At 37.7% G+C, this 17581-nt stretch overlaps 1 protein-coding gene across 1 annotated transcript; it reads left to right on the top strand.

The window, feature by feature from the left end:
* Positions 1–12181: 12181 nt before the first annotated feature.
* On the top strand, positions 12182–14075 carry LOC114462899 (peroxisomal and mitochondrial division factor 1-like). The gene is made up of 2 exons (XM_028445988.1): positions 12182–13328; positions 14020–14075. Exons 1-2 carry the CDS (start codon positions 12182–12184, stop codon positions 14073–14075), a joined length of 1203 nt encoding a protein of 400 aa, XP_028301789.1.
* The last annotated feature ends 3506 nt before the right edge of the window (positions 14076–17581 follow it).

The raw sequence follows: 17581 nt of genomic DNA, 5'->3' as shown, positions 1-17581 counted from the left end.
TTTGGCTCTTCTTAACACAAATCTCTGATACACACACACAAATAAACACAACATGAATTTACTATTTTACTAATGTATTTGCAACTCATGATTAGGATGAGCTGAGTCGTGTCACCTGACGACACATTTTACACAACACTGGAATTTAAATCATTTTAGGCCTTTAGGTGTTAAATGTGGTACCAGTTAATCGTTATTTTGAGTTTTATTTTTCATTGATGAGTTTGAGTATTTAGAGGTGTGTGTGTGTGTGTGTGTGTGTGTGTACGGCCCACTGCGGTTCTGATTTATTTTCTGTTTAATCGTGTTTGGCAGAGCGTTGTGAGCTGCAGCTCAGCATCAAGGTGTATTTACGGTGTGTGTGTGTGTGTGTGTGTGTCACAGAGGGAGTATTTATAGGTCTCTTCCAATCTGTGTTCCATCCAGCTGCATTGGGGAGATATGAGTGGGGGGGTTTGAACCTGACACAACCACAACCACCTATACTATGCTAGGCTACCTATCGCACGTGCAGAAATACACTTTATTACCAGGCACACACACACACACACACACACACACACACACACACACACACACACACACACACACACCCACACACACACACACACACACACACACACACACACACACACACACGGACACACACACACAGTCAGATAGGGAGAAAAGTAACTAACTGTAAGTAATCGTGAAGTAAACTATTTTTACTGTGCCAAGATATTTTTTAATTCTCTATTTCAGCTCAAGCAGAACCTGTAACTGTATCTAAAAAAACCCAAAACAACTTTAAATGGTTTATATAGTGCAAAAAAAAAAACTTTAAATGATTTCAGTGCAATTTCCCAGGGACTTTGAACACATCTCAAGGAATGCATTAAATTAATTGACGTACTTCTGCAAAAATGTGTTTTATCTGAGAAATGTCACTTTCTGAAAGCAAAGGAATTATGGCGAGTAAATGACTCCTTAATCACTACAAAGAGGTTTATGGAGTTGACGTAGCGCTCCTATTCTCCATTAAAAGTGTTTGCAATGGTCGTCACAGTATAGATATAGAATCTACTGCGCTTTTTAAAAAAGACAAACAAACAAAACAATATAAATCCGTGTAACCTTCATTCATTGGTTATTCAGTGTTAAAACCAAAACAGAAATATAGAAAAACCAAACAAGTTGTGTTTTTCTGTTTCAAAATGAAATCTTCTGTTTGTGTGATATTTGGATATTTACGGAGAAACTATGGACGAGAGCTTCATGTTTTAATCTCACCACACAGAGAGGACCCACAGACGGACTTTTATTCTGCTACGTTTGATAAAAATGATCTTGTATCATGTTGTCCACCTCACACTGATGACAGAGGTGTCATTTATGTGTCGATGATGTTTAGTTAAAGAGTTATTGATGCTGGAAGTCTGAATCTGTGAATATCTGCCAACTTTACCAACAGTGTTAGAGTCCAAATAGTATCCAGATAATCTGGCGACTGGGCGGAGTTTTGCTCCCGGACAAAAAAGGAGCAACGCATAAGTCACATTACTGGTCATTTAAAATGTTATTAATACATAAATAAATCAAAGCAAAAAAAATGGATGTTACAAAAAATCCACACATGATATGTGAATAAAGGAACCAGAGGTGGTGTAATGACTCTACTGGTGCTCCTTGTTTCTTGTGATCAAATTTAGTGTGTGTTGATAGCTGCTGTTAGCGGTATTTATAAAATAAATATAAGCTAAGCAGCTTTTTATGAGCTAAAACAGTAAAACAAAATAACCATTATGTTTATTTGTTCTTTTGATTTGGTTTTAAAATGGATTAACCAAAGAACGAAGGGTACAAGGATTAATATAATGTTATTTTGATTTTAAAACCAATCAAAACTACACCGTTTTTTTCGTATTTAGTTTTAGCGTTTTCCTGTTTCTGGTTTTAAATGAATGAAACTAAAAAAACAACCTTTTTTCCTACTTTTTAATTTGGTTTTGAAACCAAATAATCAAAGAACGAAGGGTTCATGGATTGATTAGGTTGAACACTTTTAACACAGAAATAAGAGCCTGTGAGCTGCTTCCAGGTGGAAGCCCCTCCCACTTGTGAGTGTGCACACCTGATTCTTGAATGACCCTAACCTGTTACTGTGGGTGAACTGGGTCAATGGCAGAGGACATAGTTCTTTACCCTCAATGGGACAGAACTGTGATGTCACACTCTACATATATGGATGAACATCTCATGGTAAGAGCCTCAATTTACAGCCACGGCTTTATAGAAACTTCTGTTGCTTGGACGGTGCATTCAAATGTAACCGGGAAACTTGGACTTTAACATTGTTTAGCATGGAAACTTAAGTTGAATGCATTTCTTTCTTTTTATGTGTAAAGTTGGGCAATTTGTGTATTGTTTAATAGATATTTGAAAGAATGTTTATTGGGTTTGATGTACTTGTTTAATTATTAATGTGTGTAGTTAAAACTAGACTTTAGACAGTAATTGCCATCAAAGTTATCGAAAAGAACATTTTATTTTCAGTTATTTAGTTTGTCCAACTACTTTTGGGCCCCTGAAAAAAGCTGTAGTTTCTCAGATTCTCTTTGTTCAACCCACTGAATGAGTCTGCACTTCAACTGCATCTGAGTTGTTTCATTTTAAATTGTACAGAACCAAAATTAGGGAAAAAAATGTCTCTGTCCCCCCCCCCCCCCCCCAATTGACAATAATGGTGGAAAAATGATAAATGCTACATATGAATTTTCTCCACCTTTATTTTCCTTAAGGTATCAAACATTGAATGAGAAAACAAACACATACACGCTGGGAAATAACAAATAAAAACATGTCAGCCTTCAAATCCTTTGAAAGACATTTCTGAAAGCGCTTTGCGATCAAGTCTCAAATACTGAACCACTTCATCTTAATCAGACTCATTTGAAAGTTGTTTAAAAACAAACACCAACTGATTTGCAAATGTGCTTGATCTATTCTTCTTCTTCTTCTTCTTTTCTTCTTTCTTCTTCTTCTTCTTCTTCTTCTCTTCTTTCTTCTTCTTCTTCTTCTTCTTCTTCTTCTTCTTCTTCTTCTTCTCTCTTCTTCTTCTTCTTCTTCTTTTCTTCTTCTTCTCTTCTTCTTCTTCTTCTTCTTTTCTTCTTTCTTCTTCTTCTTCTTCTTCTTCTTCTTCTTCTTCTTCTTCTTCTCTCATTCCCAATCACAGCGTCACAGCCAACGTGAGTCTTCAATGACTAAAAAAAATCAAAACCTGGACTGTGTGTGTGTGTGTTTGTGTGTCCGTGCGTGTGCGTATCCTTCGTTCCAGATTAGCGGATCGTCAGCGCTTTCCTTCTTGTTAGCGGCTGATGCTTGTTAGCTAGCATCGCATTAGCACCTGTGTGTGCGCGTGTGTGTGTGCGTGTGGTTAATTGGCTGATTCACATTGAAGTCTTTATAATCTGTATAATAGCGGTGTAAGAGTCTAAAAGGGTTTTTAGAGGAACTAAAAAGCACAAGAGTGAGAAAAGAAGAAATAGTGAAAGAAGTGGAGAATAAAAGCTGACGTAGAAACAACAATGAACGTATTCAGGCTGAATGTTAGTAAAACGGAGATTACGTTTGATCGATGTGTGAATAAAATGTCGGGAATGAGAAAGAAAACAAGGATTTGTGGATGAAGAGAATGTAAATGGAGAACAATGAAAGACTATTTAATCATTAACATCGCTCAGAAATATTAAACTAAGAAGATATACTCGCTAATTACTCATTTTTTTCTGTTGAAGTTCACTTCAACATCTTCTATAGTGATGATGCTGCAACACAATAAATGTCTAAATGTGATTCATTAGATAATACAAAAAGAAAATAAAAGATATTAATTTATTGAATATAGACTGACATGCTGACCACAGGGATATTGTTTATTTGTTGAATACATAAATAAGCCTTTGATAATGAAACATTTACCTGTTCTCTAGCGCCACCATCAGGTCAAACTTTCAGTTTTACAGTTGGTGCATCTTGAAAATCAAGGGGTGCACATTCATGACTCTCACACAATTAACCATAGTAATTGATGTTGGTGATTTATTTCCTTTTTTTGTAACATATTTGGGGATATTCACCATAAAGTTTCAGAGACATCCTCCTCTACGCCACTTTCACTGTGAAAGAGCTGTCCCAAAACCTCATTGGCAGTACATTTTTCAATAGAGGACATTTTCTAGAGAGAGCGAGCTCGGATTAGAATACACAGAGCACAAGGATGATTATGTGGATAAAGGGCCATGCAAGCATTTAGATTTGCTCCTCCAAAGCGATATGTTTTCAGCATGTCATGATTATTTGATGCTTAATTAATTGTACCCATCAAATTAGGAGAAGTCAGGAAATATAAAGCAAAGAAAACAAAGTCAACTATAATTTTTTAATGATAAACATTGAATGGGGTCAAACTGACCCCAGGGATAACAGGAGGGTTTATGTAGTCCTTTTCTGTATTTTTGTTTTTGTAATTTAGCATGTTTTTTAGAGTGTATTTTTGCAGTTTTTTGTGTGCATTTGTATTTTGTGTATCATCAATCTATGTGTTTTTGGAATAATTTTGTGTGTTTAATTTGGGGGCCAAACAAAACCTTCCCATGTCTGGTCTGAAGGCTCCTTCTGTCTCTGATTGAAACTTAGAGGTTTTAAGTCTTTAACTTTTCAGTACTAATAAGGGTTGTCAAGATAACTAATGATTAGGGACATTAGGGATGGGGAGAGTTGGGGGCCCCAGTATCCGAACTTGTTTTGGGCCCCAAATTGGTCAGGGACGGCCCTGGGGACATTATCAAAACAATAAGTGAAACAAAGGGATAACCTCATGCAGTGTGAAAGCAAACCAAGCTAAATCAACTTGTTAAACTCTCCTGTTTTCCCGCCCAATTGAGCCCCAGGTGATTGATTAATTGATTGGCATTTATTTACCAACTAGAATCCATTGATCGCTTCGTCTTAACTAATGAGGAACTTCCGTGGCGACTGGATCAAGAGGTTTCTTTTAGCAAAAAAGTCCAACGTGTAAACAAGAGTCGTGATTTCATGACTGATTTTTTTTAAGGCAAGACGAAAGATCCGACACAACTTTTTAAGCAGCGGGATTCCGTCTTCCCCGAGGGGGGGTAAAGGGGGGGCATTTTGAACGAAGCTCAGTAAAATTGGTAAAGCTCATGTTCTCATTAAAAAAATTGAAAGAACAGCCAACACGCTTGTTCTCTGCTCCGACGAGTGATTTATCTCAAGGCTGTCAACCCAACTAAAGAGCAGCTGTGGGAGGTCTGCAGGGATGCTCTTTGTGTGTGTGTGTGTGTGTGTGTGCGTGTGTGTGCGTGTGTGTGCGTGTGTGTGCGTGTGTGTGCGTGTGTGTGCGTGTGTGTGTGTGTGTGTGTGTGTGTGTGCGTGTGTGTGTGTGTCCATTTTATTCAAGCACTGCATGTATTTACCGCAACGACTTGCTGTAAACTTATGAAACACTTTGCATTCAACATGTGTTTCCATAAGTGGATGAAACGCTGAAATAATAATGACATGTTTTCATGTAGCAGCTCCAATAGCTGTATGAAAACCTCTGATTTACTTTTCTTCCATTTCCTCCTCTAATACTCACTCATTTCTGCTCATCTCTTTCATCCATCAGCTACAAAAACAAACTCTTATAATGGGACGAATAAACAAACCCTAACTTGCAATCAATGTCTGTTGGTTTGATCGTCATTCACAGGAAATGGAAACATGGAGGAAGACTTTGGTTGTGAAGGAATACAAGAATGTGAAATAAACAGTCACTTTTTCTTTATGGGCGGAGCTCCTGGAGCAGATCCTCCACCGTTTTTACAAAAGTGGCCTTAAACCTTTGAAATGTCCTTATTAGAAGATCTATGCCTAAAAATCACAATATTATGCACCACTTTGGTTTGATTAACTTTTAAAAATGGGACTACTTTACAGTTTTAGAGCCTGTATTCCTCCATCACGGCCCCACTGCCTGTAAACATCCCATTGTTTTCTATGGGATGTCCACGGGCGACCGTGGATCAGGTGGTAGTGGGTCGTCTTCTGATCGAGAGGTTGGGGATTCGATCCCAGTACCTGACTATGTGTCGACGTGTCCTTGGGCAAGACATTGAACCCTAAGTTGCTCCCAGTGGTCGACTAGTGCCTTGCATGGCAGTCCTGTCCCACTGGTGTGTGACTGTGAGAGTGAATGGGTGAATGAGCTGATATGTAAAGTGCTTTGAGACTGTTTCAGTGGTGATAAAGCTCTATATAAATCAAGTCCATTTACCATTTAATGCAGTGAAACATTCAGCCTGATTTTTAGATCAATTTGTCAATTTGTGCTGCTTTTGGTTGATCAAACTTTTTTAGCTCAATTATCCTCTTTGTCTACCAAAATTTGTTCAGAATTTTGTGAAAAACAACTACAGAGCATAGTGAGGGAATTAACGAGTGATGACACACGTTTTAAATAATCTCATATTGTGAACAAGTGGAATGAAACAGTATTTAGTGCCTCCTGAATATTTTTATTTCTGTAGTTTTTATTATTTACAGTCATTATTTTCCTCCTGATGTTTGACCAATCCCTGCATTTTCAGTTCATATTCTAATCAAGATCATCATTTTGTGTCTTTTATTATTCAGTATGTTTTTATCTTATTTTGAATGGTTTTGTTGTCATCTTTGTATTGGTATTTAAATTATTCTCTTTCAGTGTGTGTTTTTGGTGTCGTTTTGTATGTTTCTCTGTTATTTTTGTGTATTTTATTGTGATCTGTATTTTTCTCTTACTTATTGTGTTTTTGTTTTTGTTATGTATGATTATCATTTTGACTAAAAGTAAACAATTGAAACCTCCATATTTGTAATGCTATTATTTGCTAACTATCCTCTCTCTCAAGTACCCCCTGCAGTGGCATCGCATACCCATAGGGGTACACGTACCCCCATCTGAGAAACACTGCTCTAAATAATCAGGAAAAGTTAAAGATGTCAATGTAACACTCTTTTGTTTACCGAAAGAAGATAAAAACCCAAAAAAGAATCTATGACCACAGTCGGCGACAGTTCCAACTCTATGGTTTGGAAGTAGACAATGAAGCAGAGAAGAAAAGCTCAGTGTGCTGACACGCTCTGGTTGCTGAAGTTAGTAAATGACAGACTGTTCAGGGATACCCATTTAAAAAGACTTTTGTGCGTATTCAACAGTCAGTAATTACTTGCTAACTTTAGCCACCAGAGCATTAGCCACGCACTGTTTAAGGGAGAGTAAATGTCCCTGAGGAGAGCTCTTCTTCTCTGCTTCATAGATCTTCTAATAAGAACACATTTAAATAAAAATAAAAAAAAACAACAGTGGAGGATCCCTTGCCGACTCACTTTCTTGCACCCCCCACCATCAGTCAGTCAACAGGTGCTAGTTTTTATAGAAGGGGCGGGGCCAACAGTGACGTAAAACAGCATCAAAACTACAATCTCAGCCAATAGGAATATTTGATTGTAATAGCCATGTTTCAACCCATAGAGGGCAGTCACACACATTGGACTACTATCAAACAAAAACGACTTCATACCAAACTTAAAGCTGAAAAGTTGTAAATTGATGTATAAAATGACCAGAGGTGGGTAGTCACGAGCTATATTTACTCAGTTACATTTACTTTGGTAAACATAACATTTCTGCCCAGTAGAACTATACTTCGAAATTAAAAAATAAATAAAAGTTACTCAGTACTTGAGTCGTTTTTAGACTGAATACTTACATACTCTTACTCGAGTAACTATTTGGAAACTACTTTTTAATTTTACTCGAGTCATGTTAATCTACAGTAACAGCACTCCTACTTGAGAACAAGTTTTAGCTACTACTTTAGATTTCTGATGCACTAAGACTGTGAAGGAAACACTGCGATTAGAAAGAATCAATATGAATGAAAAGAAGAAAGCACAGGAGTTAAGTTGTTGTGTGAGATAGTGACGCTGCCTCTCAGCTACACGTTGTCAAGTTTGATCATTTCCAGACCTTAGGAGGTGCATGAATAAATCTACTGCAGCTATGGTTTTCATACAGTTAGAAAAGGCTTTGATTGAAAAGGTCAAGACAATTAGTGGCTTCGAGCGTGTGCTCGGTGCCTCACAAAAACAGTGTTTGGCCACACACACACACACACACACACACACACACACACCCCACTTTGACTACTACTTCATCACAAAATTTTGCACAAAAGTTCAGTTCCATCCTCACATTTCATCACCTCCTCAAAAACAGGCCAATCATCCTAAGGGTGGCGCTACAGGACGCCTCCAAAGTTCAAAACTTCTGAAAATTCAAAACAAATCAATCATACAGTAAATGCTTCAGATTAGGACCTTTCACCAAAATGTAGCCCCAAACGTTTTTACATTTGATCCAATTATAAATTAAAAATAAAACCGCAAGCGGTGATAATATTGCACCTCCTTCGACAATCTGCGCCGCCTTTGCCGCGCTGCCTTTGTCAAATTGCACCGCCTTTGGAAATCTGCGCCGCCTTCATTGGACTGCCTTCAATGCGCTGCGTCAAGTTCATACAAAGACATAATATAACCCGAGAAGTGCGTTAAAATAGGATATTTGCCCCATATTAAATTCTCTTCACTCTGTAGGGGGCGCTAACGCGTTAATGTCTGTTTTTTCCACATTGAGCTGGTTTAGGGCCGGGAGTTTAACAACTGATTTACATTTGACGCAAATTGTAGTTTGTATTTACAAATGGGAGCATTTTCCAAAAATTTTATATTTTGTCATTTTTGGCCAAAATTTGCGACTCCGCCCTGCAAATGCTGTAAAAGTTACCAAAAATCAATGGATCACTTTCGGTGTCCCATGTCTTTATATGATCTCTAATGATTTTGAACCTCGTCAGTGAAATGTCCTCGGGAAAATGCGTTAAAATACAACGTGAGCAAAAATAGCAATTTTGCATTTTTCAGTTCAAGATTCTGGACTTCCTGTGGGTTGTTTTTGTTTTTACTGGTCTTATCATGGTCTACTTCTGTGTTAATTTTCATGATTTTAAGATGCATTTTTTTTTTTTTTTGGCAATTCCTATCTTGTAATGCATTTTTGGCGTACTTGGGGGCGCTAGCGCGTCAAATTTTTGCATTATTAAAATCGAAATTAGGGAAGTGCGCAATTGAATTTTGTTTGAATTCTTTTTGAAACAACATAATGGTTCAGTGGGTGAAAAGTAGGTGGGTTGGTTCCAACACAGGGATAAAAAAAAGAAATTATAAAATTCCAGCACAATAACAACATTTCCTCCTTTTTGAGTACTATGAACTACACATTTTTGGATAGCGTGGGGGCATGCCTACGACAAGGCAGGGGTCCCTGGTCACTGACGGGCAAGTGGAGTTTGCATGGGCTCCGCCCCTTCCCTCACTACAAGAGGCCCTTCGCCAGCTCGTGGCGCTTGGGCCAAATTAGAAAACGTATTAAACCAATTTTCTCTAACAAATATTATTTCAATTGACACCAAACTTCAGACTTCAGTTTAACACACATGTGTTAGACAGACAATCCATGTCCCCAAAAACCTATGTTTTGCCACAAAGATCATGTTTCTACCTCAATCATACGCCATCTTAAAGAGACCAAAAATGGACAGAAAAAGTGGTTAAAAAAAAAGAAAAAAGAAAGAGTTCAAAGTGTCAATATTGCCTTAAAATTGGCAAAAACGATTGGTTACATTTTATTTTATTGCTATTTTTTATTCACATCATTTAGACTATTTTCAAGTTGTTTTCCAGTAAGACATACCAATTCACCTATTTAAAGGCATCGCTCTAAATTGGGAAAACACGGATGAAAAATCATTTAAGTGAAGGTATGTTTCAAATTATTATTATTTTTTTATTTATGTACGCAATTTATCAAACTGGTTCCAAGTACAGTTAACATCGAACAAAAAAGCTGACATGCAAAACTTCAATTTCGTTTATTCACAGTCTTTTTTTACTTGAGCAAAAGTGGTGTTGCATTAGCAGCACTTGCTCCTTAACAAGGAAGCACATCAGTCCAGTGATTTTGATTTGTTTTTGAAGTAACACTCATGTTAATACAATCTTACCTTAAGCAGTTTTTTTAACCCTTCATTTCCCACAGTTTTGGGATTTACACGGATTAATAACACATACAATTTGGTCAGAGAATGATTTCTATGTAACAATCGACACAAAACCTTCAAATCTACATTTAAAACGTGTACAGTTTTAATTTACATTATGATGAACCTCTGCTAAATAAGACTAACCATGCCATCCTTTTTTAATGGACACACAAATACAATAATAACTCAAACGATATTTTCATATTTCCCAGGGTAAACTGTGAAACCGTTATTCTAAAAACGCACTTGATTACGACTGTTATTACAATCTACTGGTATCAAAATTAACCCTTGCGACTAATTTCTATGGCATGACATAATAGAAAGCTTTAAAATTGTACCTATTTTAAAGAAAAATAGCCCACGTTAGCTCGGCCTCATTTTATTAGCTTAACTGAATAGCAGCCTGAGTAACAACACTACTAGTGTTGGGCGGTAACGCGTTACTGCCCCAACATCACTTTTGACAGTAACTAGTACTGTAACGCAATATTTTTCTAAAGAAATAACGCTGTTGTCATTACAATATGGTGCGTTTGTTCGTTACTTTGCTAGCAGCAGTGTACTTCCTGTTTACAGTGGCGCTACATATTTTTGCGGTATGCCGTGCCAAACACAATAAAACAGTAGAAGAAGAAGCATTGTCAGTGTGTTTGTGTTTACATCATGTGCGCCAATCATGGCGAGTCAATGCGAGAGCAGGACAAGCTTCTCAGAGTGGAAATACACTGATTATTTTTGTCTCCAAAAGATGCATCAGTGAAGCTAAGCTAACGCTGCGGCTGGATTTTAACGGACTATGACTGTTATCCAGGAACAGGTACGCCAAACTATTGCAGGGTATGTTGTTGTAAATATGCAGCCTGTCGCGACTGCTGAGTCACTGCTAACAGCAGCTCATTAGCCTATGTTTTTTTTTTCTTTTCTTTTTTCTTTTTTCCTAATATGTTTAGCATTGTGTAGCTGAGAAAACTTCTGTGAATTAGTTTTTCCACATTTATTTTTATAAGCATTTTCAACAGCAGAATGTGCACCTGGAATATGCACAGCTTACATTACATTACTGTGCTAAGGCTGAAAAATTACTGTTTTAATTTTGGAGAAGCTGTTTTGTGCTTTATATGCACATCATTTATGGTTGTTTTATAGCAGTTGATCAACAGTGGATTATTATATTATTACAGCACTGATATGAAGCTGTATGGACACAAATTACCCAAAATAAATAATACATTCTTTAATTCTAAGTAACTCAAAAGTTACTTTTTCCAGTAACGCATTACTTTTTTGTGTAAGTAATCAAAATAGTATCTGACTTACTTTGTGAATGAAGTAACTAGTAATGGTAACTAGTTACTTTTTTCAGTAACTAGCACAACACTGAACACTACACACTGACCACTATGAATTACTGCTCAAACATGAACCATCCTAACACTACGTTACACGTGCATAAAGAAACATGCTTTTAACTAGACATGACGAATGTAGAACTGACATACTGAGTCAGTTGCGCTATCATTAACACACATACCGCAAGCTTTTTCTGTTTGACATGAATAAATAGAATGGTACGGTCCTAATTAATCTCTTCTTTTATCCCCCTGTTCATGTGGAACATTTGGAACATTCTGTACTTTGAGTAATAAGTGTTCTAAAACATCAAAGGTACTTTGAGTAATAAGTGTTCTAAAACATCAAAGGTACTTTGACTAATAGGTGTTCTAAAACATCAAAGGTACTTTGAGTCCTAACTGTTCCAAAACATCAGAGCCTGCTCAGTGTGACTTTGATAATCGTTCTCAGAGACATTCATTACAAGTTAAACTGCATTGAGTTTATAAAAGCACATTGTTTATTTAACGGAAAGGGAGAGATTCTTGTGAAAGGACCCAGCAGCACACATTGAGTGTGTATTGAATTTTCTGCTTGACTGCACGAAGGACTGATAGAAGTCTTCTTAGAGAGGAAAGCTTGGAGAGTAGATCAGGATCATGGATGAGGTGGTTGGAGATGGACTTGGATGGCAGAGGGTCTGCAGTCAGAGTGAAAAGAGGAACAACGGGTCTAGCAGCTCACTGAGAGAAATTCAATGTGAGTTCAACAGCATCTTGAATGATACTGTGTCTCAGATGAGAGCGTGGGAGAAGAAGATGAGCACCGAGCTCGTGAGAAAAGATGAGGAAATCCGCTCTTTAAAGAAAGCTCTCCAACAGGCAGAAAGTGGAGTGGAGAACATGGAGCATGAAGTGCATAGGCTCAACCACCACCATCAGGACACTGTGTCTCAGATGCAAGCTGAATGGGAGCAGAAGATGAGCACTGAATTGGGGAAGAAAGATAAGGAGATCCTCACTTTTAAGAAAGCTGTCGAACAGGCCGACAGTGGAATGGAACAGATAGAGATCACACTGTGTGAGGTCCAAATCATCTTGGATACTGTTGTGTCTCAGATGACTGTAGAATGGCAGAAGAAGATGACGAGCACTGAGCTGGAGAAGAAAATAGACGATCTCCAGCAGGCCAAGAGTGAAGTGGAGAACATGAAGAGTGAAGTGTGTAGGCTCAACCAACATCTCACTCTGATTGAGGGAAAGGAGGAAGAAACACAAAAAATTGAGCTTCTGGTGAAGGAGAACAATGAAATGAAGGTGCTCGCCGCCACAAGCGGAAGGAGAAGAAACAGAAGGAGGAGGACAAAGAAGAAGGAGACGACGTCAAGCACTGAGCTGGATAAGAAAGATGAGGAGATCCTCTCTTTAATGGGCGATCTCCAACAGGCCAAGAGAGAAGTGGAGAACATGAAGAGCGAAGTGTGTGAGTTGAAAAGCGTCCGTGATGATATGGTGTGTCAGATGGAAGCAGAATGGGAGAAGAAGACGAGAACTGAGCTTGAGAAGAAAGATGAGGAGATCCTCTCTTTAAAGAAAGCTCTCCAACAGGCAGAAGGTGGAGTGGAGAACATGGAGCATGAAGTGCATAGGCTCAACCACCACCATCAGGACACTGTGTCTCAGATGCAAGCTGAATGGGAGAAGACAACAAGCATTGAATTGGAGAAGAAAGATAAGGAGATCCTCTGTTTAAAGAAAGCTGTCCAACAGGCCGACAGTGGAATGGAACAGATGGAGATCACACTGTGTGAGGTCCAAATCATCTTGGATACTGTTGTGTCTCAGATGACTGTAGAATGGAAGAAGAAGATGACGAGCACTGAGCTGGAGAAGAAAATAGACGATCTCCAACAGGCCAAGAGTGAAGTGGAGAACATGAAGAGTGAAATAAAACTTTGTCGTTAAGGCAAAGCAACGCAGATGCATTTGTGATTGGGATTGAACGTGCTTTAGATGATGAAAAAAAATAAATTATGAAGTCACCCTCTCAGTCTTTTTATTTGGATTTTGAAATGTTCCTATTGGATGCTGACTTCAGCAGTTCAACACCGTACTTCAAAAGTAGAAATATCACATTTGTTTCACATCTTTCCATCTTGAAACAATCCACATACAGAATAATACAAATAAAGTGCAAAAATTTTGGCTTTGAATTCAAATTGATGACAGATATTTAGCAAAAATATCTCAGCAACTCTAAACACAATTCTGTGTTATATTATAACAAATAAACTGAGCATATTTGTGAGCAGACGACCGACCAAATGCAGCAATATTTGATTATTTATGTCAAAATGTATCTGCATATTAAAATATTTCCTCAGTCTCCCAATAAAAATGTATGTCCTTCATTATTTCTTATTCAAAGTCCCAGTATTTTACAGCTTTAACTCGATGGTTCCTTATGACAGTGGTTCTCAACCTTGGTGGTTGAACAGACATGAACATTGAGGAACAGTCCTATGGAAACAGGGCCATCTGTAAGGGGAAATAAAGGGGAGAGCTTTTTAGGGTCCATCCATAAAGTCAGTAAAATGATGGTCCATTGTTCTAGGAATCTGTGATAACCACATTTATTTATTCATCTGAATAATATCCACTGATATCCAGGAAGTTAGTTATTTGGGCCATAGTATATAGTCATCCTAAAGATGTAAATCCTTGTTTTAATCAGAAATAAAATGGATTAAAAGTGACCGAAAAGGTGGTGAAATGGGATTTTAAAAATCACAGAAATTGGTTAAAAGTTGCAATTTAAATCTTGCATCGAGCCCAATTCACGATATTTTATCCAAATTGGCAATATGGATGGAGACCATCTCGGATTTCTTGATTTTGAGTGAGAACCATTGGTTTGCCAGCGTGGATCTCATTAAAAATAGTTTCAGCATACTCTAAACCCCCCCAGCCGGTGAGTGTAAGCAAATATAACTGTTCACAGGCCTTTGACTTCATGTTGGTTTCTTACAATAAAGCTTTTGTAAAGTCAGGTCACTAATGGCATAATTCCTCTATGGCTTGATTTGTCAAAATAAATCCTCTCTGTGTTCAACAGTGTCCATAGCTCGAGTCAGGCCTATTTGTGCTTTTTAATCCTGGATATGTTGTCACGCTGCAGTGCTGGTTTAATGGTATGTTCTCGGGCTCATTAGGTGTAAGCTGATTAATATTTTAATGTAAGGTCAGTGGCACACGTTCTTTACTTGGGTAAAAGTACATTAGTGGTATCTACAGTAAGTAAAAACCTGCTTTGCCGCTGCATTTTATCAGAGAAATACAATTGTATATTTCTTCACTGCTCATTCACAATCACTCGTCAGATGAAATTATTCATTGCAAAATCCTACTGTGTTGAAGGGAAACCATATTCCAAGTCTCTTAAGTATGAATGATCATGATACCGTGATCTGGATCATTGATATAGAGCAGTGTTTCTGACGCCATGGCACTACAGGGGCTACTCGAAAGAGAGAAATTTGAAAATAAAAAAACAAAAGCATTAAAAATATGGGATATTGTCATGTTTATTTTTAAAAATTATAATCATAATATTGATGATGAAACTGATCTTTTGATCAGAACATGACCTGAAAACACAAGGTTCAGTCTTGGTCTTACCGGGCAGGAGATGATCGTAAACGATAAAAACTATAGAACTAAATCCCTTCAGGAGGCACTAAATCAGTGGTTCTCAATGTTTTTTGAGCTGTGACCCTGTTCTGATATGACAAACTTCTAGTGACCCCAGAGACACAATATGTTTTTGATCATGTTTGTCTTTGTACAAATACACATTAGTAGACAGTAGGGATGTAACGATGAATTGTAAGGCAGTTAAAAATCGATCCATAAGTATCACGGTTCACATCGATTCTGTGAAAATTGAATCGCAGTATCTTTTTTTAAACAGCAGAGGGCGCTGTACATTATCCTTCTATTGTCCAGAAGTGTAGGCGGAATCGTATAGTTGAGTGAATCGTTACATCCCTAGTAGACAGGATCAGTGCACAGTGACAAACGCCAGCTCAGATATTTTTATACAAAATGTTATTTGAACTAGATTTTTTTTTTGTTGAGAAATTAAAAATATTGATTAGAATACAGTTGTTTCATATTGTGTGAATAATAATGAAAAAGAATAAAAACATACTTTGTGTGAAGGTTGTGTGCTGTTACTCTTTCTGCTGGTTCCTCCTCTGCAGTAGAAGTGTGGCAGGTGTTTCTAATCAGGTGATAAGCTATAAAGGAGGAGAATGCGATGTATCTCCTCATTCTGGAGCCGGTGTCGACCCATGTGTGATGGCGTGAGCTTTGCAGGCTTTCAGTGGCAGTTAGTTGTGTAATTCTTTGTGTCGTTCCTAGTTTTCAGCTCTATTTATTAACAATTGTTACATCCTTCATCTTTTCCTTTAGCATCTTTTGGTTCTTCACAATTTGGGGGCTTGTCCAGGATTCCAACAATCCCACTCCTCAACATAATAAAACTGCAGCGTGGCTCTGCTTTTCATTCTCATAAATTTCCATAGCATCAATAGCCTACCACTCTGTTTAACGGGCCTCATTTAGGAGCATGTCAGCGTTCTCTCTGTTCCTTAACCACCAGCATCATAAAAATGGATGACTCATTACTTCTGCCTTGACTTTCATCCTCATCATCCACAGTTTGTATTCGAGCGCTGTCAGCAGGCTGAGGGCTCGTACAATGCTCAGATTTGTCTCCTGGGTGTCTTTTCATAATAAGGGCAGAAGCGTGTAAGGGACTGCGGTGATATTTACAACGCCACAACATCCTCAGTGATTCCAGCTTAGCTAGTTGCGACTGATCTGACTCTAAAACCCTGACGCAGGATCATGTGAGTGAGACAAAGTGAGCGACAAAGTGGATAATTACAGCAACACAAAGGGTAGCAGATGGAACAGAGAGAATGGGGTGGAAAGTGATAGAAGGGAAAGTAAAAAAAAAAATCCTCCACTTAGCATTGTTTACAGTCAGTGGAAAACCTTCGGACTGTCTAATCTTTTAAGCGTGCGGCTATTGTCGAGCTATTATCTGGAAAGGACGGCGTAATCCCCCCCACCCAACCCCTTACCCCCCTTCTTATTTTACACTGTTCTGCTCTTTTCGAGAGCCACAAAGGAGCCTATGCTAATGCTAAGCAGTTAAAAATGCCGCTCTAAGCCATAAAGTGTGTCCATTATATGATGTTAAAGAGATGTTGTCCAACCACACCGAGGGACTGCTGACCCAAAAACACTCCCATTGTGCTAAGCTGTGTTTAACCTCTAGAGAAAGTGTGTTTAAGCTGTCATTAAAGGTTCACACTTTGGGTTTTCATGTTTTTTGGTTTAGAAGTGAAGGTTTTCTACATTATTATTATTATTATTATTATTACAATATGTTATGTATGTTTACTCCAGGGGTGTCAAACTTATTTCGTTCAGTAGTAGTTAGTAGTTTGATCTTGAGTGGGCCGCAGATTTTAGGCGGGAAAACTAATAATGTTAACAATAATTTCCCCAAGTTTGCACTTTGATGTATAAATGATACATAAAGTATGTAAAGTGCCGACAATATCCAAGCAATAAGTGACAGATATCAGCACCTGCAGGATTTTCTCTTTTAACTTTCATTCATTTTTTTTGTCACTCAATTTTATTTATTTTCGGGATATTATGAGAAAATATTTCAGAAAAATTGAATCGTACATTTTGGAAAAAATCCGGATCAATATACTGATTCTGGATCAGTTTGAATAATCAATAAAATCTCTCAACATTGGGAAAATTTCAAAAATTCATATCTTGGTTTGTATTTGACTCAGTTGTGTCAGGATGGTTCCTCAATTACCCAACTGAGTGTCATTGAATCAGATCCAGATTGCACATTTCATTGCGATTAATTAATTGACTAACTTAATTGTTATTAATAGTGATAGAAATGAACAATTTGAGATTTTAAATTACAGCAATCCTGTGATAAAAATGTGGGAAAATTGCAAT

This window comes from Gouania willdenowi, chromosome 5 (assembly GCF_900634775.1).
Source record: "Gouania willdenowi chromosome 5, fGouWil2.1, whole genome shotgun sequence".
In the NCBI taxonomy this organism is placed as follows: domain Eukaryota; kingdom Metazoa; phylum Chordata; class Actinopteri; order Blenniiformes; family Gobiesocidae; genus Gouania; species Gouania willdenowi.
The sequence above is the reverse complement of the archived record's forward strand: the minus strand, read 5'-3'. Positions and strand labels throughout refer to the sequence as shown.